We start from the raw sequence: 26869 nt of genomic DNA on the forward strand, positions 1-26869 counted from the left end.
ACGAAACTGCAAGTTGACGACGCCATGACGTCACGCGGCCGATACGATCATTTATTTAGAAAGGATAGAGATAAAACACAAAATCTATTTTGACGTCTATGAATATAATTCAAGGAAAAAATAAACCGTATCTTGCATTTTTTTTTTTGGGCAAAAATGGCGGCGCACACGGATGCAGCGGCTTTTTGCTCTCCAGTTTGGTGTTTTCTTTTCTCAATCCTATCGTTATTTACCAACATCTGCGAGGCAAACTTTTCCTACAGTCGCCACGATTTAATTGCTATCGGAAGGAGATGCGATATATCCGATGTCACAACGAACTACCAACGAGCCTACGATATCCCCGAGGGCATCTCGAGACCTCCGGGATCTCCGTGGATAGTCAGCCCACTCAAAGCACGTCGAAGGAGGCGAAGGCGGCGGAGAGAAAGGAGGCAAAAGCGCGGTTGTCGGGCGGGCCTTGCTGCTAAGCTAAGTCAACAACCACACCGAGCACCGCTTCCGAGTATCTTTTTGACCAACGCCAGATCCATCACCCACAAAATGGACGAGTTGGAACTTCGAATTGCCACCAACAGCTTTGTTAAGAACTGTAACATTATCCTCATCACGGAAACGTGGCTACACCAGCAAATCCCTGACGCTGCGGTTTCGCTAGCTAGCCGAACGCTTTTTCGGAACGATCGTTCAAAGGAACTAACAGGCAAAAGCAGAGGAGGAGGAGTTTGCTTGTTCATACATAATGAATGGTGTGGTGACGGTAGGATCATTGACACTCACCGTTCCCCGGACTTAGAGCTATTGGCAGTACGATGTAGGCCCTACTATCTACCGAGAGAGCAAACTGTCGTCATAGTAACGGCGGTCTATATTCCCCCTGATGCTAACGTCAACACGGCATTAAACCTCCTGCTAATGGCTGTAAACAAACAACAGCTTGACCATCCCGATGGAGTCTGTATTGTTGCTGGTGACTTCAACAGAGCATGTTTAAAGACTGTTCTACCTAAGTTTATCCAATACGTAAAATGTCACACGAGGGGAGACAAAACTCTTGACCATGTTTATTCTAACATTAAACATGCTTACAAAGCCACTTCCCTCCCTCACCTAGCTGGATCAGATCACCTCTGTCTAGCCCTCACCCCAGCATACACTCCATTCCGGAGGCTAACAAGGCCACAAATAAAGACAATAAAAACTTGGCCCGAGGATGCCCTTTCTCAGCTGCAGGACTGTTTTTTCCGCACCAAGTGGGAACTCTTTGAACACGACAACCTCCAGGACTATACGGACCCTGTACTTTCCTATATCAAAAACTGCATGGACAATGTCACTAGAAATAAACAAATATGGGTTTTTCCAAATCATAAACCCTGGATGACCAAGGAGACACAGGCACTCATCAAATGCCGTAACACCGCTTTCAGATCAGGGGACAAGATGAAATATAGAGCTGCCAGAGCTGATCTGAAAAGAGGCATTAAAAAGGCCAAGGCAGAATATACTAAGAAAATTGAGCAGCACTTCACAGACAATAACCCAAAGAAGATGTGGAAGGGAATACGACATATTACCAACTACAATAACAATAATATGTCTGTTAACGCAGACGCCTCACTAGCGGAGGAACTGAACCGTTTCTTTGCCCGCTTTGAGACTGACAAATCAGACCCAGTCTCAACACCCCCGCCACTACCCTGCAGCAATACACTGAAGTTCCAGGAAGAGGAAGTGAGACTGGAAATGCGGTCTGTGAATACCAGGAAGGCTGCTGGACCTGATGGAGTACCTGGGAAGGTGCTCAAAGCCTGTGCTGACCAGATGGCTGGAGTCTTCACAAAAATCTTCAATTGTTCCCTGCAACAATCCATCATTCCATCCTGCCTGAAATCTGCCACCATTATTCCTGTCCCCAAAAAGCCAACCATCGAGAGCATGAATGATTATAGTAGGCCTGTTGCTCTCACGCCTGTGATCATGAAGTGCTTTGAAAAGTTGATAGCCCGCCATATCAGGAATACAATCTCTCCCTCAGCTGACCCTCACCAGTTTGCTTAAAGAGCTAACAGGTCCACTGAGGATGCTATCACCATTGCTCTACATACAGCATTGAGCCACCTGGAACACCATGGGAATTACGTGAGGATGCTTTTCATTGACTATAGCTCAGCCTTCAACACCATGAAACCGGACATTCTGACTAACAAACTCTCCCACCTCGGACTATCCTCCTCCATCTGCTGTTGGATAAAGAACTTCCTAACCAACCGACCACAAACTGTTAGACTTGGTTCCCACCTTTCTTCCTCCATTACACTGAGCACTGGCTCCCCTCAAGGCTGTGTACTGAGTCCTCTTCTGTACTCCCTGTACACTTATGACTGTACACCAACCCACCAGTCCAACTACATCATCAAATTTGCTGATGACACCACTGTGGTCGGACTCATCTCAGAAGGGGATGAGGCGGCCTATAGAGACGAGGTCAACAAACTGTCTTCGTGGTGCTTGATGAACAACCTCACACTGAACAACACAAAAACTAAAGAAATAATCCTGGACTTCCGCAAACAGAGCATAAATCTGGCCCCACTCCTCATAAATGGAGTTCGTGTAGACAGGGTCCAGTCCTTTAAATTCCTGGGGGTCCACGTCACGGACAAGCTCTCCTGGTCCACAAACACCACGGCAGTAGTGAAGAAGGCCCAGAAACGACTCCATTTCCTGAGGGTACTCAGGAGGAACAACTTGGACACTAAGCTTCTGGTAACCTTCTATAAAGTCACTGTGGAGAGCATCCTGGCATACGGCATCACAGTGTGGTACGCTGGAAGCACGGCAGCAGACAAAAAGGCCATGCAGAGAGTGATCAACACTGCCCAGAGGATCGTCGGCTGCTCTCTGCCCTCACTGGAAGATATTGCCAGCCCTTATTACCTCAGCAGAGCCGGGAACATTGTTGGGGACCCGGACCACTCTGGTCACGACCTGTTCCAACTGCTTCCCTCTGGCAGGCGCTACCGGTCTCACAAGGCACGGACAAAGAGGCTTAAGGACAGCTTCTTTCCCACAGCCATCAGGACTCTAAATTGCAGTAGCACGACACACAATCCCCTCTGTGTAACAACTTCGGGGTGAGGAAAGATGAAGGACGTTGGGCGGTGATCTGCCTCCTGCTGGCTGACTAGGTAAGTAGGCAGACAGTGGGAGGTAAGTGATCCATTTTATTCTTTGTTGGCATCGGTGAGGCAAACCTTTCGCAGTCGCCGGGAGTTGGTTGCGGTCGGGAGGTGATGCGATGTATCCATCACGGCAGAATGCCAGCAAGTCTGAAACTATCACTTGGTTGGGCTCTTGCCTGAGAAAAGTGCACTTTGTGGAGAAGCACCTTCAATTTCGTCATATGCAGCTGGGTATGATGACAATTAGGCTTTTGTCTAGTCAATGATGATGACAAGCCTAAGTCTTATTTTATTTTATTTTATTTAAAACCTGAAAAAACTCTTGTGCCAGTCACTACTCGCTCAGGGCATCGCCCTCTTACCGTAGTAAGCGTGCTCTGACTGGCCAGATGCGAGTACACTTACTTCTGCCTGCTTTGCTCGCTCAGGGCGCCGCCATCTTACCGTAGTTAAACATGCTCTGTTCTTCGGCTGCAATTCAGTATTCTTTCTCCTCCAAACACGAGAACCTGTGTTTCTACCAAAAAGTTCTATTTTGGTTTCATCTAGGAATAACACATTCTCCCAGTCCTCTTTTGGACCATCCAAATGCTCTCTAGCAAACCGCAGACGGGCCTGGATATGTACTGGCTTCATCAGGGGGACACGTCTGGCAGTGCAGGATTTGAGTCCCTGGCGGCGCATTGTGTCACTGATAGTAGCCTTTGTTACTGTGGTCCCAGCTCTCCATAGCTCATTCACTAGGTCCCCCCATGTGGTTCTGGGATTTTTGCTCACTGTTCTTGTTATCATTTTGACGCCACGGGGTGAGATCTTGCATGGAGCCCCAGATGGAGGGAGATTATCAGTGGTCTTGTATGTGTTCCATTTTCTAATGATTGCTCCCACAGTTGATTTCTTTACACCAAGTGTTTTACCTATTGCAGATTCAGTTTTCTTAGCCTGGTGCAGGTCTACAATTTTGTCTATGGTGTCCTTCGACAGCTCTTTGGTCTTGGCTATAGTGTAGATTGGAGTGTGAGACTGAGGTTGTGGACAGGTGTTTTTTATATCAATAATGAGCTAAAACAGATGCTATTAATACAGGTAACGAGTGGAGACTTTGTTAGCCCTCGTTAGAAGTTAGACCTCTTTGACAGCCAGAAATTGGTCAAGGGAAAGACAGCCTGTGTAAGGAATGAGATCTTACAGAATTTATTTGGAATTGCTTTTGTCATTAACTCTTGAACCTCATCAAAGAAGAACCACAACTGGTATTCTTAATAAGGGCCTTGGGCCTATTTATGCTCCACAATCTCGATGAGACAGAGCCACCCATGGGGCCCGGCCTGGACACTCTTCCACTCTGGATGTCAAGTCAACTATGGAGAAGATATTTCTGCCCCACCTCCAGACCAACAGGGGACAGAAAAAAAAACAATCAAACTCACCTCACCTCACTTCCTGTCTGAGGACATATGTCATGAACCAGGATATAAGTTCAGTAGTCCAGCCTTGAAAGACAAGACAGGCAACGGAGGAACCAGAAATACCCTTCAGACCCGATCACACGCAACTCGTAGGATCAAATATAGTACCACTTGGATGCCAGCTGATTGATGCTTAGTTTGTTTTCTCACAACCATAAGTTGCATTCTTTGTGATTTCCTTTCACCTGAATTATGTCACATGCTTGCGTCCTTCTGTCCCCATTTTTAAGGTTTTCAACCTAATCCTTTCAACAACAACAGGTAACCCTTTCAACAACCAGCTAACCCTTTCAGCAAAAGGTAATCCTTTCAGAAACAGCTAATTTTTTCCTCTCACTGGAAAATGTGTGCAGGACACTGCTGAGGACTTTCTACGACACTGTGGTGGCATCTACAGTGTTTTATGTAGTGCTCTGTTGGGGATGCGGGAGCACGGAGAGGGACAGGGACAGGCTGAATAAGCTGGTCAGGAGAGCCAGTTCTGTTCTGGGCTGTCCTTTGTACTCTGTGGAGGAAGTGGCAGAGCGGAGAATGCTGACGGTGGCGGGCCGTCAGGGCCTTCAAGGCCTTCTCTGCTGGCCTAAGAAATATCTGAATCATATTATGTTTTGTCCATCAATACTTATTATTCCAAATGGTCTGTTAGCTTCCTTTCATTGCTTTTCCCCCTGGTTGCACTGCTTCCTGATGTGTGTTTTCATATTGAAGCATTTAACCAATCACATTTCAGCCATTATTTGTTGCCAGATCAGATCTGCCTCAAAGCCTTCACAATCAGTTCTGCAGGCTCTGCTGCATTAAACTAGACTGTTGCTTTTAACCAATCAGATTTCGAGTTGGCAACACCACAATACTTTTTCGCAGCCATTAGCATTTTGCTGGCTGGGATACGTCATTGCTTTCACCAACTATGATTGACTAGTAGGCGGGCCAAAGCCATAGTGAGGCAGCCAGAGATCGCAAACTCCACCCACAATGGCCGACCGAGGCAAAAACAAATGGATACTGTTGCAGATTTGCTCACAAAGCTATTTTCCAGACGGACTTTTCCAGAAAAAAATGGACATCATTAAGAAAGGGCGGTCAACTCCGAAGCTAGCAAGCCTGTTACAGCCGGGAAAATGGTGTGTGCGCGCCACTTTCAGTGCGCTAACTTAGCTGCACAAGCAAATATATTGTTGTGTTGATTTAAAGCCATTTTCAAAACGGACTATGCCGGAAATATGACAGTACAGTCTCGCCTTTCATCATTAGCTTCGATAGGAAAGAAGGAAGTAAGAAAGGAGGATGGATAGTCTGTACAGTTAAAAATAATTTTTGGTGAGTGTAATATGGCTATATTCCTAAATAATATTTCAATTGTGGGCCCGGTTCTGATATCTGAAAAGCTCCAGTGTTTGTATTTAAGCTCCAGTGTTTGTATTTAATCACAAAATGCTGCTAGGATGTGGATTTTGCCAGAGTTTAATTTTTGCCGTTTCGCCATTGACGTCCATCGCTGTCTTTTCCGGAGGAAATAACCCCCCTGGCCTGGTTGTAATGTCTCAAAAGCTCCAGTAGCTCCAGTATTTGTATTCAATCAATAAATGCTGCTAGGAAGTGGATTTTACCTTATTTTAGTGCATTTTTTGTCATTTCACGCATGGACGTATCGACGTTCATCGCTGTCTTTTTACCGGGGAAATTATACTCCGGGCCCGGTTCTGATGTCTAAAAAGCTCCAGTATTTGTATTTAATCAATAAATGCTGTTTTCGGCTGGATTTTACCCCATTTTCGGGCAATGTTTGCCCGTACGCCATTGACGTTCATCGCTGTCTTTTCCCGGCCTGGTTTTAATGTCTGAAAAGCTCCAGTATTTGTAATTAATCATGAAATGCTGCTAGGAAGTGGATTTTACCCCATTTTTGTGCATTGATTTATTGATTATTTTTTCATGTGTCGCAGCTCTAGCTGCAGTAGAGGTTTTATAGCCATAAAATAGTTTTTGAGGGTTGGATTGATACGTTGAAGGCGCTACGAGAAAATGCACCGACCGCCACTGGTGTGCTGTAAGGTGACGTTAGAGCCAGCGCGTGAAGGGGTCGCGGCTACCCGGTTCGACAGGAGGGAATGGCGCTAGTCCGACCCAAGTAAGGGACCAAGCGTGTCTCTGATATATATATATATATATATATATATATATATATATATATATATATATATATATATATATATATATATATATCTCAGAGACACGCTTATTTATTTATATATTTATTCATGTATGTATTTATTAACTTACTTATTACCTATCTATTTATGTCTAAAATGCCTTTCCTATTCCTGCATCCTCACCCTCTTGCTACTGTGAAAACGAAATTTCCCGAATACGGGATGAATAAAGTTATCCAATCCATTCCAAAAACTTCAATAAAACTGTAAACTGGAAGGATTTGAGTTGTTCTTGTGAGAACTTGTGCCCCTTTTCAAGTTCGGGGCAAAATCTGAAGAAAGTAGAGAAGAACTTGACACTGGAGTTGCCCAAGGTGAGTGGCGCCGAGCACGTGTGAGCACACTTGTCGCCCCCCGGCTCGGTGCCTGTATGTTGGGGTTTATCCCGGTGGGCGAGAGGGTAGCATCCCTCCGTCTTCGGATGGGGGACGGGACCTAAATTTTGATAGTACATTTGCACCAAACAGCTGGAGAGTGCTCTTTCGGACTGCCTCATTCTGCTGGGGGGGACTTCAATGCTCACGTGGTCAATGACAGTGAGCCCTGGAGGGGAGTGATTGGGAAGAATGCCCCCCCCCCCCTGATCGGAACCCGAGTGGTGTTCTATTGTTGGATTTCTGCGTTTGTCGTGGATTGGTAATAATGATCACTATGTTCAAGCATAAGGGTGTCCATATGTGCACTTGGCACTAGGAGACCCAAGGCTGCTGTTTGATGATTGCCGTTGTGGTCGTGTCATTGGACCTGTGGCCGCATGTCTTGGACACTCGGGTAAAGAGAGGGGCGGAGCTGTCAACCAATCACCACCCTGTGGTCAGTTGGCTCTGATAGTGGGGCAAGATGCCCGGGAGACCCAAATGTTTTGTGAGGGTCTGCTTGGAACGTGTGGTGGGGTCCCCTGTCAGGAGTTTTATTTCCCAACTCCAACAGAGTTTCTCACATGTCCGGGAAGAGGCGGGGGACATTGAGTCCGCCGCAAGGTGGTCGGTGCCCATTGTGGCAGCTATCCCAGACCGCGCTGGTGGACATAAGCGGTGAGGGATGCCGTCAGGCTGAAAAAGGAGTCCTATCGGGCCCATTTGGCCCATGGGACTCCAGAGGAAGCAGACTGGTACTGGCTGGCCAAGCGGCATGCGGCTCTGGTCGTCTGCGGTTTGGTGGCCTCAGTATTGCATCCCTGCTTTTTGCAGGTGATGTGGTTCTGTTGGCTTCATCAGTCCGTGATCTCCAACTCTCGCTGGAACGATTCACAACTGAGTGTGATGCGGTCGGGATGAGAATCAGCACCTACAAATCTGAGACGATTGTCCTCAGTCGGAAAAAGGTGGCATGCCCTCTACGGGTGAGGGATCAGGTCCTTCCCCAGGTGGAGGAGTTTAAGTACTTTGGGGTCTTGTTCACGAGTGAGGGAAGAATGAAACGGGAGATCGACAGGCGGATCGGTGCAGCGTCTGCAGTGATGCGGACTCTGCACTGGTCTGTCGTGGTGAAGAAGGAGCTGAGCCAAAAGGCGAAGCTCTGTACTTACCGGTCGATCTATGTTCCTACCCTCATCTATGGTCACAAACTGTGGCTCGTGACCGAAAGAACGAGATCCCGGATACAAGCGTCTGAAATGAGTTTCCTCCGCAGGATGTCCCTACTCTCTCTTAGAGATAAGGTGAGAATCTCGGTCATCTGGGAGGGGCTAGGAGTAGAGTCGCTGCCCCTCCGGATCGAGAGGAGCCAGATGAGTTGGCTCGGGCATCTGAACAGGATGCCCCCTGGACGCCTCCCTCGGGAGGTGTTCCGGCCACGTCCCACCGGGAGGAGTCCACGGGGCCGACCTCGGACACGCTGGGGAGACTTTGTCTCCCGGCTGGCCTGGGAACGCCTTGGGGTACTCCGGGAAGAGCTGGATGAATTTGTTGGGGAGAGGGAAGCCTGGGCCTCCCTGCTGAAGCTGCTGCCCCCGTGACCCGACTTTGGATTAAGCGGGAGAAGATGAGATGAGATAAGACAATGTTGCGGCATGCTCCTAATGAGACGATGGATGATGTCTCATGACATTTCCTCACAGATTTTTGTGAGGTCATTCCGTAGCTGTTGCACAGTGTGAGGAGCTACCTAGCCACGTAAAATAGACCGAAACATAATGCCCTCGAGATGTTTTATTGGGCTTAATTCAGGGGATCGTGAAGGCCATTCAATTGTTTCAATTCATTCATCCATCAGGTATTGCCTGCATACACTTGCCACGTGAGGCTAGGTATTGTCAAGCATGTGGAGGAAAATAGGATTTACTACACCAGCATAAAGTCTGACAATGGGTTCAATAATATCATCTTGATACCTTAAGGCAGTCAGACTACCATTTCCTTGTCACGAGACTATACCAGCTGACTTCGGGCCAGAGTAGGGGGATAGCCGATCGCAGGATAGGAGGAGACGGACAACCATTCACTCTCACACTCATACCTCGGGGCAATTTAGAGTATCCAATCTGTCTATCTTGCATGTTTTTGGAATGTGGCAGGAAACAGAGTACCCGGAGAAAACCCACGCAGGCCTGGGGAAAACATGCAAACTCCACACCTGGATTTGAACCCAGGACCCCAGAGCTGTGAGGTTGACTCGCTAACCACTCAATCCTCCGGGCCGCATTTATATAGAAACAATTCTACTACATACATTTTCTTGGTATGCGATTGTTTGAAACCACTGTTTTAACTTTATAAGCAAAATTGTTAAAAATAAATCAAATTGTGTTAGATTTTGTACTGCTTTAAGAGAAATGGAACGTGTTATGCATTTAATCGATCAAGAGCCCTTAAATTTAATCAAATTGTGGCAGATTTAGTAATATTGCCAAATATATAATTGACCAAAACATCATGATGAAATTGGACATCTACACTCCTCATGGAAACCACTTGGGCATTCAGAAATACCACAAACCTCATCCCTGTCTTCATCAGCCTCCATTTTGCAGTAGGAGTTCACTGATTGGTCATCTACTAGATCCTCCTCGCTATTATGTGGCGGCTCAACTCTTCCACTGAAGAACAACACAGTCTCAGGGCTTGGATTGGGCCATGACAGGATGCCTTGTTTATCCACACAACACAATACCTGCACAGAAACAGTTGTACGAGAAACACATATGTGAACCCACTGGAGTAACCTGTATTAAAAAAACAAATGAATGAATTAATGACAATCGCATCTCATTAAGAGGTCATCGCTTCCATCAAAATCAGAAAACATAAATTAAGTAATAAAAGTGGATTTAATTGGTTGTATTAAATGATTTCTAATCTTTTCCTCACTCACTCACTCACACAATTGGTCTTACTTTCAAATAATGCCAGCTCAGCTATACAGACGCTCCCCTACTTACTAACGAGTTAGGTTCCGAGCGATTGTTCATAAGTTGAATTAGTTTGTAAGTTGATTCAGTGCTATATTTTGTATTATAATTTATGTTTAAGGCCTATATAAGTATATTGAAGGTTTATTTAAGTGCATTTGTATGTTTAAGGATTGTATAAGTAACACGCATTGGTTTGTAAAAAAACATTTAATAAAATGGAGAGAATATGTACAGTACTGAAGAGAGAGAGAGAGAGAGATTTATGTATTAGAAACTGGCCGAAAGAAGCAATCTAACGACGATTGCAGTTTTCTTCTTTTTTTCATCATAAATGATGCGGTAGCACTGTATGGCATCTTCAATTGATTTGCAAACTTTGTGCAACGTTCAATATTTGGGTCCTGCTGCTCGATCTTTCTGTTTATAAATGGTACTGACGGTCGAACGATTCAAGTTGTATGCCCGTGCAACGCTCACCACTCACGCGCATCAAGCTTCGTTATTATTGCCACTCGTTTCAAATGAAATGGCTTGCCTCTTCCTTGCACCTCCCTCACTAGAAGCCTTTCACTTTTCACCAACCATATTGAATAATGGCTGCACGAGATATTTCATGATAAAAATGAAAAAGTTTCTTTGCGCACTGGAGATACGTCACGCACTTACGCAACTCACGCACTGCAACGAACTGGGCAGAGGAAGGTGGATGCTGGGTGAGCTGAGCGCTCACAGCGCCAGGCGTCGGTATTAGTGGCGGAAAGAAGCACTACTCGGAAAAAGGCGCGCAATACAAAACGAACTTATGAACATTTTTCGACATAAACGCAATTTGCAGACATGTTCGTATGTACCGTTGTTCGTAAGTCGAGTGTGCGCAAGTAGGGAAACTATATATATATATATATATATATATATATATATATATATATATATAATGTATGTATATATATACACATGCATTGGACTGGAAATAGCGTTCATCTTGCAACAACTCCTGTAACTCCACGAATAAAATGAGCAGTTGCGCCGTGTCTTGCACGTCCGTGCTTTCATCCAGTGCTAATGAAAAAAAGTCAAATTCTTTCGTCTTCTGCTGCAGCTGGGCATATACATTACTCCTGATTTCTTCAACGCGTCTGGTCATTGTACTCGCCGACAGACTTACGGCATTAAATGCATCTTTCTTCTTGGGACACACCTCCTCCGCGACAGCATCCATACATTTCTTAACAAACTCTCCGTCAGTGAAAGGCTTACCGCTGCTTGCTATCAGTTTAGCAACCCGAAAGCTGGCCCGAACGGATGCCTGGTTCAGCTGAGCTTGGCGTACAAATGTAGTCTGCTGAGATAGTAGTCCACACTTTTTCGCTTTGAGAGTTTGTCTGCTTGTATTTGGCCTTGCAAGCTATCGTACTTGTCTTTGTGACGGGATTCATAGTGTCGGCGAAGATTGTATTCTTTGAATACCGCCACCGTCTCTTGACAGATGAGACAAACAGCCTTTTCTTTGCATTGAACAAAAAAAATAATCGTTTGTCCACTCCAGGTTAAATACCCTGCATTCTGAATCAATTTTTCTCTTACCTAACTTTTTCGCCATTATTCCGTTCTCTTTGACAGGGCGGGGCCTAGGATTTTTTTCTGGAGGCCAAATAGGAAATACAGACGCTCCCCTACTTACGAACGAGTTAGGTTCCGAGCGATTGTTCATAAGTTGAATTTGTTTGCAAGTTGATTCAGTGCTATATTTTGTATTATAATTTATGTTTAAGGCCTATATAAGTATATTGAAGGTTTATATAAGTGCATTTGTATGTTTAAGGCTTGTATAAGTAACACGCATTGGTTTGTACTGGAAAAAAAACATTTAATAAAATGGAGATAATATGTACAGTACTGTATAGAGAGAGAGAGATTTATGTATTAGAAAGTGGCCGAAAGAAGCGATCTAACGACGATTGGACAGTTTTCTTCTTTTTTTCATCATAAATGATGCGGTAGCACTGTATGGCATCATTCAATTGATTTGCAAACTTTGTGCAACGTTCAATATTTGGTCCTGCTGCTCGATCTTTCTGTTTATAAATGGTAAGTTGTATGCCCGTGAAACGCTCACCACTCTCACGCGCATCAAGCTTCGTTATTATTGCCACTCGTTTCAAATGAAATGGCTTGCCTCTTCCTTGCAACTCCCTCAATAGAAGCATTTCGCTTTTTACCAACCATATTCAATAATGGATGCACGAGATATTTAATGATACAAATGAAAAAGGTTCTTTGCCCACTGGAGATACGTTCACGCACTTCCGCATTGCAACGAAGAAGAAGGTAGATGCTGGGTGAGCTGAGCCCTCACAGCGCCAGGCGTTGGTATTAGCGGGGGAAAGAAGCACTACTCGGAAAAAAAATACAAAATTGGATTTACGAACATTTTTTGACTTAAACGCAATTTGCAGACATGTTCGTATGTACCGTTGTTCGTAAGTTGAATGTTCGTAAGTAGGGGAGCGTCTGTAAATCCAATAGCATCTCTGGTATTGTTCAGAGGGCCGGGCCAAATGTGCTGACGGGCCGTATCCGGCCCGCGGGCTGTAGTTTGGTGACCCCTGCTGTAGCGGATTCTTTAGAGACAATTCTCCTGAGCTCTCCCACCACTCTTTCCCTGTTCCCCCTCCTGCTGTTTGTGTCTCTCTGAAAACTCTCACCACAAAGCAAAAAAAATCAGAAAAAGGTCACCAAGCACACTTTGTCTTCCGTTTATTCTGTCTTTTCAAAAAAATTATGGGAGAGGGGGATGTTCAAAGTCACGCTTAATATGACAAAACAGCCTACCTGGTAAAACAAACATGAAACGATATCGTATGCAGGGGAAACGCGCACTATTTTCAGGGTATAGTCATGAATATGAGACTGCTTGACCTAAACCGACACGTACCATTCGGCTAAAATGTGGCTTTAGGTCTGCTATATCTTTCTCATGACAGGTTATGTTGTTTTGTCTAATGTCATGTTGTCAGACACAGCCATTTGAAACAATGTCAACTTTTCATAAAAAGTAATTTAAAAGAATGAAATAAAGTTACCAAAATATCTTTAATTACTTAACCTTTGCTCCAACTTGGATGTGAATACTCAAAATTTAAGAGCTCCACAGTAAACCCAGTCCTGTTTTGAGGTGTTTCTAATTGTTTCCACTGTAGTGAATGTTGTTAAAGCCATGAATACCAATACAGTTGAAAGTGATGAATGATATACTCAACTGCATAACCAACCAGAAAATTACCGGGGAGATTTATTTGATTTCATTCGAGGGCCGATAAAAAAACAAGTGCTCTTTTATTTTATGTGAGCAATGTATATTATGTTTTAATTAGAATCCAATATGATGAGTTGTGAAAAATTAATAAAAATAGTACTTACTGTGACAGAACCAAGAGTGTGTAAAAGGCTGGAAGTGTAGCAAAGAGTCTGAGACTCTCCTTTCAGTACACCAACTAGGTGCCTCCACACACAAAGCATCATCTCCTGCATAAATGGAAAGAAAATGCAAATAATTACTTCCTATTAAAAAGTAAAACACACACACACAAACACACTGTGGTACCTCTACAGTAATACCTTGAGATACGAGCTGAATGCGTTCCGGGACCGATCTCGTATGTCAATTTACTCGTATCTCAAATCAATTTTTCCCATGTAACATTATTCAGTACAGACAGACAGTAGCATTTACCCCCGAGTACGGGGAGGGGAGAGAGAGAGGAGAGAAAGAGGGAGAGGGAAAGGAAGAGGGAGAGCTCCTGATGGGTACCAGGGAGGTTATGCCGGTCAACCCTCACAGGTTCAAGGCTCCAACTCGCAATGACAATATTCGGGTCCAGTTAATCCATGGTGGGCCGAATAATGGGTATTTGGGGAGACAATCCTGCAGGAGGTCAGTTGTCAATAGTCACATCTATAACAAAAGATGAACCAGTGATACAAGTCCAAATTGCAGGGAAACAAATACCTATGTTGGTTGACACTGGAACGACCTACACTTGCGTGAGCCCCAAATACGCTTCAGACCTCCAATTGTCATGCAAATTCGTCAAAACAGTGGGATTATCGGGAACACTTCAAACAATACCAATGACAGCTCCAGTTCAACTAACGGTGAGGGGAAAAACAACCACAATGCCAGTTCTGGTATCAGAGCAGACACCGGTGAATTTGTTGGGAAGAGATGCCCTGTGAGAACTGAATGTAAATATTTGCTGCACGTCCGAGGGAGTGGTATTTGACAAACCTAGGGAAAATTCTAAAATGATTCTCCAAGCAGGACTGGCGAAAGTATACTGGATAGGTGATATATCTGAACCAGTGCTCCAGTCCGTCCACAAGTGGGAAAAGTACATCCTTGCACAAATTCCAAAAGCTACAAGGCCGGGGTCTGAATACCATTGTACATCGTACTATGATCCGTCATGTAGTGAAACATCTGAAGGAAAATGGGAAACACAAACAAAAGACATGCTGGTGCCACTGACCAATGAATATATAATCGTTGGGCAGGAGGGTGCTGCCATAAATGTTGAATCACATCCATTTCTTGCGCGGTGTTATAATGTACCTAACTCCTCACCACACGTAACTCTGCTGATGAATGAAGGTTTTGTGTCCAGAGATTTGGGACCAATGATGAAAACTGCGTTGCAGATAACTTGGAAAGTGACGGAGAGTCCTTTAATTCTCGTGTCACCAGATGTAACAAAGATAAAGATTTTGTGCAGAAATTATATGATCTCAAAACCAAGAGAAGTGATCGTTGGTCCACATGACATGCATCAAATGTTGCAAAACAGCGAAAGTGAGAATGATCTAAAGCAATAGATGCTAACGCACGTTCCAAAAAAATTGTGGTCAAAACACGAAACAGACATAAGGTTGATCAAATCAGCAAACCCCGTCTTAAACCTAATGTGAATCTTCCAAGACGCGCTTAGTACCCGTTGCGGCCAAGGGCAGAAAGCGGCATTAGACCAACAATCAAAGGGCGCCAATATTGGATTGCCAGTAAAGAAAGCAGATACGTCAAAATATCGACTTGCGCATGACTTGAGGGCAGTAAATGACATCGTTCAGGAAGAGCCTGTCGAGGTGCCAAACCCACATACTCTACTAATGAATGTTCAGCTCGAGGCTAAATTTTTCACGGTGATAGACTTGTGCTCAGCGTTCTTTTGTGTGCCGTTACATGAAGACTCCTGACATTTGTTTGTGTTCACATACCAAGGAAAACAATATTGCTACATGTGAATGCCACAAGGGTTTAAACAGTCTGCATGTGTTTAATCAGGTATTGAGGGAGGACCTCGAAGGAATACACCTAAATTCAGTAACCCCTCGATTATCGCGGTTAATGTAGACCAGACATGGCCGCGATAAACAAAAAAAACGTGAAGTAGGGTCACGCCTATTTTAAAAATAATAATAATATCTTCAGTGCTGAGTCCTAGTAGCAAGCGGAGGACAGGGGAGTGGCTTCTGCTTGCGAGTTTCAACGTGGATTTTCACATTTTGCTGAATTTACAAAAAAAATGTAATTAAAAAAAATATCCCCCAGAAGAAAATACGTGATGTAGTGAAGCCGCGAAAGTTGAAGCCGCGATATTCGAGGGATTACTTGAGGGAATTAATGAAGGAGGCCTAAAAACAAACATTGAGGACGCCGTTGGACTGGAGTAATGAGTCCAGAATTGCGTTCGAGACAATAAAAGACAATCATGAAATGCAGACAGCTCTGGCATTGGCTACACCCGACTACAACAAACCGTTTTACCTGTACGTGTCAAACCGACATAATCTGTATGCATCTGCAGAGCTAATGCAAGAGACATGCAGTGGTCGGTGTAAAAAGCCTATAGCTTATCATGGCACAAAGCTGGACAATGTGGTTCAGGGCTTGCTTCCATGCTATCAAGGCTGAGCAGCTGTTAATTATGCGTATGAAAAGGCATCGACAATTACAATGGGGTATCCAGTAGTGATCTATACGCATCATAAAATTTCAGAATTGATCAATCAGAGTCGATTTGTAATAACTCAACCTCAATGCTTACAATACTTGTCGCTTTTGTCATACCCAGATATCACGTTCAAGAGGTGTCTGACGGTAAATCCTGCGGACACCGTGCCATTTGAATTTGAAGGGGAGGCACATGAATGTATATCGGAGACAATGAAATATACAAAGTTGTGACCAGACTTGGAATCTACTCCCTTGCACAATGCAGAAGTAACATACTTTGTGGATGGATCCTGTTATCTAGGAAATCATGCTGGATTTGCAGTTATTAAGCAGGAGGGAAGCAATTTCACGACAGTTAAGGCAGAGAGTTGTGATCAGCCATGCTCCACGCAGCTAGCTGAATTCAAGGCGTGACTTAAGCGTGTATGATCACCAAAGGAAAGGTAGCAAATATGTACAGTGGTACCTAAACATACGAGTGCCCCGACATACAAGCAATTTGAGATACGAGTAAAATTTTGAGCAAATATTTATCTTGAGATACGAGACAAACTTGATATACGAGCAGACAGCGGACATAAGAACATCATGGGCACTGTCTCTCTCCCCGCAACTCCCTCCCTCGTGTAATGTCTCTGTGGTTGCAACTCCTTCGTGTAATGTCCCTGCGAGCACTAGCCGGAGCGTTGCATTTTTTCAGTGTTTTTTTCCCGTTAGTCAGTGCGAATGGCGTATATAGTACTTCTCGTTGGCAAGTGGTCGTGTGTTATCCTATTGTGAGGACATTTGTGTGCATCGTTTTCGGAATATTTTGAAGGGAATACAAAAGCAAACAACACTCGAAAGTCAAGGTGGTGGCAGGGCAAATAGAGCTAACCCGGCCGGGAGAAGAAAGGTATAACAATTTTAAAAAAAATTAGAATTAGGTTTAGTGTAAGGTTAGATTAAATTTATTTTTGTGTGTCTGCATTGTAATCCAAGTTCATTTAAATTTGTTTATATTATGTTACAACCGCGTTGCCGTCCAAAAAGTCTCTCCTCCCCTTTCTCCCCCCCTTTCTCTCTGTCAGTCTTTTCAGGCCGGGAGAAGAAGGGTATAAAAATTTAAAACAAAATTAGAATTAAGTTGAGTGTAAGGTCAGATTAAATTTATTTTTGTGTGTCTGCATCGTAATACAAGTTCATTTAAATTTGTTTATGTTATGTTACGAGCGCGCTGCTGTGCAAAAAGTCCCCCCCTTCTCCCCCCTTTCTCTCTGTCAGTCTCTCTCCCTTCCGCGAAATCCGTCTAATTTTAGTAGTATTAAACACATAATAGTACTATTAAACCACTAGTTATATGTTATTTTGTTAATAGATGGCGAATTAGAACAAATAAAAATGTTTTTCCAATCCAATATCCTGATTTTAGTGTTTTTTCGGAGGGTTGGAACAAATTAATTTGTTTTTAGTGCATTTCTATGGGAAATGTTCGTTTGAGTTACGAGAATATCGACATACGAGCTCAGTCTCGGAACGCATTAAGCTCGTATCTCGAGGTACCAGTGTATTGGAACAGGGTTTCATAACCTGAAAATTTTGTGTGGAGAATCATTTGTAAGTAGTGGTACCAATGTATAAGTCTCTCTGGAGTATTATTCACATTTTGGAATTGGAATTTCCTTAGATAAAATCAAAAACAAAGAACAAATGTGATATGAAATCTTCATATTGAAGGAACAAGAAAACAATCTTAATATCCAGATTCTCCGCCTGGCATCTGCCAGCTCACGAGGCATTTTTAAAGATATATCGTATTTGTTCAAGTATAATGCGTAACATTTTGTACCAAAAAAAAACGGAGCAAAGTTCGGGTGCACGTTATACATGGTCTTCACTTTGATGAGCAAATCGCAAAATTTTCGGGGGTTTCTACATCCGCCATTTTGAATTTTTCTTTCACGACACAACTCTCCTCATGCCTGAGATTTCAGACGAGAAAAGAAGGCAAGATGGCGGACTACACAAACATCGGCAGTGTTCTGTCAACCTGTTTCAAAAATTTATTAAAACTGCGATTATGACCGGGCAGGGCACGGAGGATAATTACTGTTACAATACGCAGCAGAAGGAGCAACACCTCAATACCGCTGGAAATTCGGAGTTGGACAAAAGTGCCGGGAGAAGAAGCAACGCTTCAGACCAACCATTCCAACATGGGATAAGATGGAAGAGCTGTCGGCGCTAGCCAGGACGGAAACGGAGTCGAGGGCCTCTACTCTGCTACGGTTGGCTTTAGCTCCAGACTACTGAGGAACTGTGCAGATAAGCTTGGAAGAGTGACTCTGCATATTCTCTACCTTGGTCCCAGTCTGCAGAAGTTCTCCATCTTGTGGAAGACTTTCTGTGTGGTTCCAGTTTTATCCAACTTTACAACGTCTTTTTCTTAAGTCTCTGTCCGTTTTTGCTAACGCAACCAAGATGGCGCCGTTCAAGTGGCAGCCGGTGGCGGTAGCTCCGTCCACTCTTGTTCGTTTTGTGTTTTTGCTGCTTTTCTGTCTTAATGATTTGATTTGGTGATTCTTAATGATCCCATTTACTTTGCTTTGCTTTATACTTTGTGCTTTTGCTTTGTTGTTCTGCGGCCTTTGCGACTGTACTGTCCAACTTGTAACTATGTATGTTATTATTTTAGTTTAGTTTTGTTTTTTTCTGCATTCCCCCTTCTTGCTACTGTCACAATGAGTCACAATGAAATTTCCCAAATACGCAATGAATAAAGTTATCCAATCCAATCCAATAAACTGCCCTGGCGCGGAGGATAAGCGCACCCAGCACGGTAGAAAACTGGCCATGGACATAACAAATAAATGCTTTAAAATTCCCTTCTAGCAGGGGCAAGTGCCTGAAATGCTGAAGCTTTTCAGATTTTATTTTCCCGGGGAACAGAGCCCTCGGAGAAATTATTGGTGCGCATTATACACGAGTGTGTTATACTTGAATAAATACGGTATTTCACAACATTGCTCCTCTTCACGCTCAGTGTCCATCTTTCAGGCACCTGCTATGCCTCACAAGCAGTGACTCTCAAGAAGGACAACCTAACATTAGTAAGACATCTTCCATCACCTTTAGCGAGACAGCAAAGATGTTTCTTACATCACATGATAAGAAGATCATCGATTTGGAAGCTACTTTGGCCATAAGGATAGCCGAATGCCGAAAGAACATAGCCTTGGATCTTGGTCTTGGAACCTATCTGCTGCTACACTTTAGGTATGACTGTTAAAAAAAGCATGCCTAGGGCACCCTCTTCTGGTTAGGTGAAGAAGTAACTGGTGGAATGATAGTGTGAAAATGTTCACACAAGTCACACTTGCTTCAGTGTGGGCAAGCGTGGGATCGATTCCTTGGTGGTGGTATGATTTTCGCCCGAAGTCCAGTGGGATGGCTCCAGCAACCCCCGCCACCCTTACGAGGATACACGTTATGGAAGATGAATGAAGTTGCACTGGAGTATAATTTGCAAAGATCTCTCACCCTGAATAGAGGTCTTACTTTAAGAAATACTAGTTTCTTCTATTGGCAGATTTTTTTGTGATAAGTATATCTTATTTTAAGTACCATATTTACTCGCATATAAGCCGATTTGACGGATAAAAAATGATGACTGAATCGAGGGGATATATGCGCATAAAAACAGGACATGCTCGAAACTGCAAGTTGACGACGCCATGACACGATGACGTCATAATGCAATTGCGCCGTGACGCCATGATGCAACAACGCAATGGTGCCGTGACGCCATGACGCAATGACGCTGTGACACCATGACGCCGTGTCACAATGGCACCATGATGCCATGACACAAAGGCACCGTGACGCCATGACGCAATGGCGTCGTGACACCATGACGCAATGGCACCCTGACGTCATGACGCAAGCGAATGCGGCCGATACGGTCATTTATTTCAAAATAGAGAAAAGATAAAAAGATAAAACTCTAAACAACATTTATTTTGACGTCTATGAATGAAATAAATAAAAACGTACATATCTTGCATAAATTGTGAAAAAACTCACGTTCCCATCACTGCTTGCTCGAGGAACGGCCCTCTTACCTAGGTCCCGGGGTAGCCAACTTATCTAGGGTGTTGCCGTCTAAACCTAGTTAAACATGCTCTGACTGGCCAGATGCGAGTAGCCTTGATTTTGAAATAAAACAAAATTCCACTTTGATTTTTTTGTCTTATTTTTTGTTCGAAAGTGACAACTATTGGAGTAATATGAACCATCGAACGATTTGAGATATTTTGACATTAGAAGCAATATGGCTGCCACAACATCTTAAACTTCTGGTAAGAAAATTGTAATTTCTGTCATTAGAAAGCATCAGGCTCTCATCAAGTTAGACTTATTTCAGCTGTGACATTACTGCATCTGCCTGTTTCACAAAATCTAGGCATTTTTTAAAGAAAACTATCAAAACCCATCAAAAGATGTGAACGTTTCACAGCACATGGTCGGTGATTATTATAAGAGGTGGGTGGTGACATTTTGAGCTACGTGAGTGGGGTTTTATTGATAATACAAGAGTATTATATACCTGTGAGGAAACCACTTCAGTGTAGCTGCTTAGAGTGTCCTCAGAGAATTTCGCAAGCTAAGGGTAAAAGAGAAAAAAAGAAAAAAATATGGAACAGGTGTATTATACAAGGTACATTCCTGCATATCTGTCTTTAGCTGAGGTGGAGTTAATAATTGAATGTGAAAAATATTAATTAAATTATGGTCTGCTTAATTGTTTCACTTCACACTTGACAAATGAAAGAAAAAAAATCTCACTTTTCAAAGCTTGGCATTCAATTTAATTTTTTCACTGCAAATACTGAAAACATTAGCAAAAGTTTGTAATTTGTAATACAAAATGTCCCATCTGTTTTAAAATAAGACAATCTCTTAAATTGAATATATGAATATTCTTATTTTTATTTTATGCGCTTTTATTTTATTTTATATTAAGCCAGAAAATATTGAAGGCATTCTGTTTTGAGTTCAAATGTTACTCAAGACAAGCATTTTTTTTTATCTGTCAAACATTTTCAAGCTTTTGAGTTACAGTGGTACCTCTATTTACGAAATTAATTGGTTCCAAAAGTGGATGTCACAGGTAGAGGCATATTTTACACCCATTACACAATTTTTTCACTATCTTTAATACTATCTCATAAACCATTTAAAAATGTAAAAAAATCCTAATTTTGTATGAAATATGTATGCAAATGTAGGTATTGAAGGAAAGTGACATCTAACAGGCAGAAGTAATGGGCAAATAGAAATAAACATTAAAGTTGTTAACTTCCAGAAGAGCTGTCTGTTTTTCTAAGCAGGGAATCTCGAGGCCTAGGTCACAGATGCGGGGAGAAAGGGGCCATAAAATGCAGCAATAACACAAACACAGGAAAATCCTGCCAGCGCAATGACTTCAAACATGAGACAGGGCACTCCGTTATAATAATAATAATCGGACATAGGCCATGTCGTAATTACCACAACACAAAAAAGCCTACTTGTCATCACACGCAGAAACTGCGTGTGACGAAATTGATGGTGCTTCTCCATAAGCTACGTTTAATCGGCAAAAGACCTAAATAAGTGTAAGTTACGGACTTGTAATTAGTCATTCCGCTGTTGTGGATACAGGTCGCTTACCTCTCGATTTCCGCACACTGTCTGACACTTACCTGCCTGTCTGCCACTTACCTTCCTTCAAGTCAGCTAGTAGGAGGCAGATCACCAACCAAACATCTATTCATATGCCGCAGAAGGGAATGTGTGGTATGTTAGCGCGAGTTTAGATGTCTGATGGATGTGGGGAAAAAACTGTCCTTAAGCCTATTTGTCCGAGCCTTGTGGGACCTATAGCGTCTGCCAGAGGGCAGCAGCTGGAACAGATAGTGACCAGGGTGGTAAGGGTCCCCTATGATGTTCTTGGCTCTGCTGAGGTAACGCGGGCTGGCAATGTCTTCAAGTGAGGGCAGAGAGCAGCCGACAATCCTCTGGGCAGAGTTAATCACTTTCTGCATGGCCTTTTTGTCTGCCGCCGTGCTTCCAGCGTACCACACTGTGATGCCGTACGCCAGGATGCTCTCTACAGTGGTTCTATAGAAGGTTCTCAGAAGATTGGAGCCCAAGTTGTTCTTCCTAAGTACCCTGAGGAAATGGAGTCGTGTCTGAGCCTTCTTCACCACTGCTGTGGTGTTTGTAGACCATGAGAGCTTGTCCGTGACGTGGACCCCCAGGAATTTAAAGGACTGGACCCTGTCTACACATTCTCCATTTATGAGGAGTGGGGCCAGATCTGTGCCGTGTTTGCGAAAGTCCAAGATTATTTCTTTAGTTTTCGTGGTGTTCAGTGTGAGATTGTTCACCGAGCACCACGAAGACAAATTGTTCACCTCATCTCTGTAAGCCGACTCATCCCCTCCTGAGATGAGTCCGACCACAGTGGTGTCGTCAGCGAATTTGATGATGGCGTTAGACTGGTGGGTGGGTGTACAGTCGTAGGTGTACAGGGAGTACAGAAGAGGACTCAGTACACAGCCTTGAGGGGAGCCAGTGCTTAGTGTAATGGAGGAAGAGAGGTGGGGACCAAGTCTAACAGTCTGTGGTCGGTTGGTCAAGAAGTCCTTTATCCAGCAGCAGATTGAAGAGGATAGTCCAAGGTGGGAGAGTTTGTCAGTCAGAATGTCCGGTTTTATGGTATTGAAGGCTGAGCTGTAGTCAATGAAGAGCATCCTCACGTAGTTCCCAGGGTGTTCCAGATGGCTCAGTGCTGTATGAAGAGCAATGGCAATAGCATAATCAGTGGACCTGTTTGCTCTATAAGCAAACTGGTGAGGGTCAATTGAGGGAGAGATAGTATTCCTGATATGGCGGGCTACCAACTTTTCAAAGCACTTCATGATCACAGGCGTGAGGGCAACAGGCCTATAATCATTCATGCTGCCAATGGTTGGCTTTTTGGGGACAGGGATGATGGTGGCAGATTTCAGACAAGATGGAATGATGGATAGTTGCAGGGAACAATTGAAAATATTTGTGAAGACTCCAGCCAGCTGGTCAGCACAGGCTTTGAGCACCTTCCCAGGTACTCCGTCAGGGCCCGCAGCCTTCCTGGTGTTCACAGACCGCATTACCAGTCTCACTTCCTGTTCCCGGAACGTCAGTGTATTGCTGCAGGGTGGTGGTGGGGGTGTTGAGACTGGGTCTGATTTGTCAGTCTCAAAGCGGGCAAAGAAACGGTTCAAATTCTCCGCTAGTGAGGCATCTGCATTAACAGACATATTATTGTTATTGTAGTTGGTAATATTGTAGTTGGTAATATGTCGTATTCCTTGCCACATCTTCTTTGGGTTAACAAACAACAGCTTGACCACCCCGATGGAGTTTTTATTGTCGCTGGTGATTTCAACAAGGCGTGTTTAAAGACTGTTTTACCTAAGTTTATTCAATACGTAAATTGTAATACTAGAGGAGACAAAACTCTTGACCATGTCTATTCTAACATCAAACATGCTTATAAAGCCACTTCCCTCCCTCACCTAGCTGGATCAGATCACCTCTGCCTATCTCTCACCCCCGCTTACACTCCACTCAGGAGGCAAACAACGCCACAAATAAAGACAATAAAAACTTGGCCCGACAACGCACTCTCTCAGCTGCAGGACTGCTTTTCCCGCACCAACTGGGAACTTTTTGTACACGACAACCTCCAGGACTACACGGACTCTGTACTTTCTTACATAAAAAACTGCATCGACAACGTCACTATAGATAAACGAATACGGGTTTTTCCTAACCAAAAACCCTGGATGACCAATGAGACACAGGCACTCATCAAATGCCGCAATTCCGCCTTTAGATCAGGGGACAAGATAAAATATAGCGCTGCCAGAGCTGAGCTGAAAAGAGGCATTAAAAAGGCCAAGGCAGCATATACCAAAAAAATTGAGGAGCACTTCACAGAACATAACCTTATCGGAGGAAGGCACGGCTTGGGCCCCGAGTCTCCCATGCCCTGGGATGAAGGACACGAGATGATGGACGGCTGACAGGACAGGGGAGGATAAGCATTTCCTTTGTTCTCAAGTTGTATAACTGGGCTTGCAGGAGAGAGGGACTTCGGCATTCTATCAAATCTTTGCTAGGACGAGGAACTGATAGAACTTGCTCCAGCGCGCTGTTTTGTGACTTCTCTATCTTAGACAATAAATTGTTTAGATTAGTACGTGTTGTGTTTAGAGTCCTTTTTTGGAAACGAACATGCGTGGAACTTTGAGGATTGCAGGGTCAATAATGTAATTAAAAACAGTTCCTTTAGTGTGTGTTGGGGTTATTCTGGATGCTATTTTATATGTGCATATTAATCATTATATGTATAAATTAATGTGCTTCCAACGAAGACAAACGCTTACTCCAAGGTCACTCTCCAGGACAGCTGGCTCCAGCTAGAGACTTATCATTTCACCGAGTCCTCGCTCTGAGGACTGATTACTGGAAGATACGCCTCAACCCTTTCCCCTGATACAAGTTCGCAATGAAGATTAATAGAAGGACGCTTAAATTGTTGTTGATTCAGCGGATGGCTATCAATCAACCTCCGGGATTACTCGCATATTGTTTTAAATTGTGACGCTCGTTTCGCTTGATATGGAATTGTTTTGCCGAATGGAGGCTTGTTTGTTTAATTTCCAATCGAGTTGTTTTTGAGTTCCGACCATAAATTGTTATTAATGAATACCTGATATGCGATTATTGTTGCAGTTGTTTTTTGCTTACGCAATTGGATCGAATTGATAACCTTGTAATTGTTTTGATTTGAGGCCTTAAATGGGCAGGAGAAAATGCCGCTCAGGAGAATCATCTGTGACGAGGACGAAGTCAGAGTGGATTCTCCTTGCAAGATAAACACCAGAGATGTACTATTAATAGATGTCTTCCTTGTATTGTTTTATAATTATATTAAAGTATAATTATTAATGAACCTATCAGTATGAATGGAAAAAAGATCAAAAAGATATTTATTGAGCCCTTAAAATGAATGCGGAATGCAAAAACATTTTCCTATGGTGTGGAAATGCGAGTGGCAGCTCTGTAAACAAAGTTCCTAATCCCTCCGATTTCACGGTTTATGTATATTTGAAAATACATGTTTTTTGCGCTCGTATCAAGAAGTGTAGCTTTTAAATGGTACACAATCATGTAGATGCGTGGAAACTTTAAGTACTCTATTCACCTCTGACAATAGCTCTTAATAAATTTAAAAAAAAAACGACAATGAAAGACGTGCAGTATGATTGAAGTGAAGTGAAGATGATGATTTAGTGTGCAGGTTATTGAGCAATTTATTGCAAATCAGGTAAATCTTCTTTGTCAGATTCGAAAGGTGTTGTCTGGTGATCAGGAGAGGTTTGTGTGGGAGGTTTTTGGCGCACAAGTAACATAGTGATGGGGAGTTGTTATGGCTATTTTTTTTTACAAATATGGGGTACTCGGATGATTCGCCTAAAGACGTTCCGCCGACGGACGTTTGACAGATGGACAGGTCGCCGAATGGACGTTCCACCGAACGGTCATTCGGCCGAACGGCGGTTTTGCCGAAACGGGATTCGCACGCCCCACCCCCGGCTCGTGTGTGTACAAGTTTTTCAACCTCGGCCCGTGGGCCATATACGGCCCGTTAGGATTTTTAATCTGGCCCGCCGCCGTTGTCCAAATTATAGTAAAAATCAATGATTCATTTCCCTTTGCCGCTCATCACTCTCAATTTATTAGTGTACCGTCAATGGCAGCCCGGGAATAAGCACTCTTGGGCGGGCATTAAAACACCATTTAATGATCAAATACAAAAACTGGAGCTCTTTGGACATTAGAACCGAGCCCAGGGAAGTGAATTCCTCGGTAAAATGTCGCGATGATGTCGCGATAAGACAAAAAAACGTCTATATACGACCATTCGCCAAACGGCTCAAAATGTGTTTAATGATTAAATACAAATACTAGTATTGTATATAAAAAATACTAGTATTTGTATTTAATCATTAAACGCTGTTTTCGGCTGGATTTGACCGAATTTGAGAGCATTTTGAGCCGTTTGGCGAATGGCCCTGTTCTTAAAATGGCCGACAAGCGACGACGTCTAGCTCCGTTTCCTCACAACGCGCATCGGATATCTAGTCTGTATACACGATACCTATGAGAATACCAAGCAAAAAAAAGGAAAACGACGAAGAATATGTGAATTTCTTTTGTCTTCTTTTAAATAAAATACTAGTATAAAATACAATACTAGTATTGCATATACAAATACTAGTATTTGTATTTAATCATTAAACGCTGTTTTCGGCTGGATTAGACCGAATTTGAGAGCATTTTGACCCGTTTGGCGAATGGTCGTATATAGACGTTTTTTTGCCTTATCGCGACATCATCGCAACATTTTACCGAGGAATTCACTTCCCTGGGCTCGGTTCTAATGTCCAAAGAGCTCCAGTATTTGTATTTGATCATTAAATGGTGTTTGAGGATGTATTTAACCTGATTGCTGTCATTTCACGGCTCGGTTCTGCTACATCTGCCCGCCCAAGAGTGCTTATTCC

General features: G+C 43.4%; 1 protein-coding gene across 5 annotated transcripts in view; it reads right to left on the reverse strand.

Moving 5' to 3' along the window:
• tmem94 (transmembrane protein 94) overlaps window positions 1-26869 on the reverse strand; it is a 201013-nt gene that overhangs the window by 76339 nt on the left and 97805 nt on the right. For 3 of the 5 annotated variants that reach the window (XM_077625143.1, XM_077625141.1, XM_077625139.1), the window contains 3 exons: window positions 20815-20871; window positions 13640-13744; window positions 9805-9978 (listed from right to left, as the gene is read on the reverse strand). In XM_077625143.1, the coding sequence (XP_077481269.1) occupies window positions 9805-9978; window positions 13640-13744; window positions 20815-20871 (336 nt within the window). The remainder of the gene's footprint in view (window positions 1-9804; window positions 9979-13639; window positions 13745-20814; window positions 20872-26869) is intronic. The other 2 variants (XM_077625142.1, XM_077625140.1) reach the window with 1 other exon arrangement.

Source organism: Stigmatopora argus, chromosome 18 (genome assembly GCF_051989625.1).
Source record: "Stigmatopora argus isolate UIUO_Sarg chromosome 18, RoL_Sarg_1.0, whole genome shotgun sequence".
Classification (NCBI taxonomy): domain Eukaryota; kingdom Metazoa; phylum Chordata; class Actinopteri; order Syngnathiformes; family Syngnathidae; genus Stigmatopora; species Stigmatopora argus.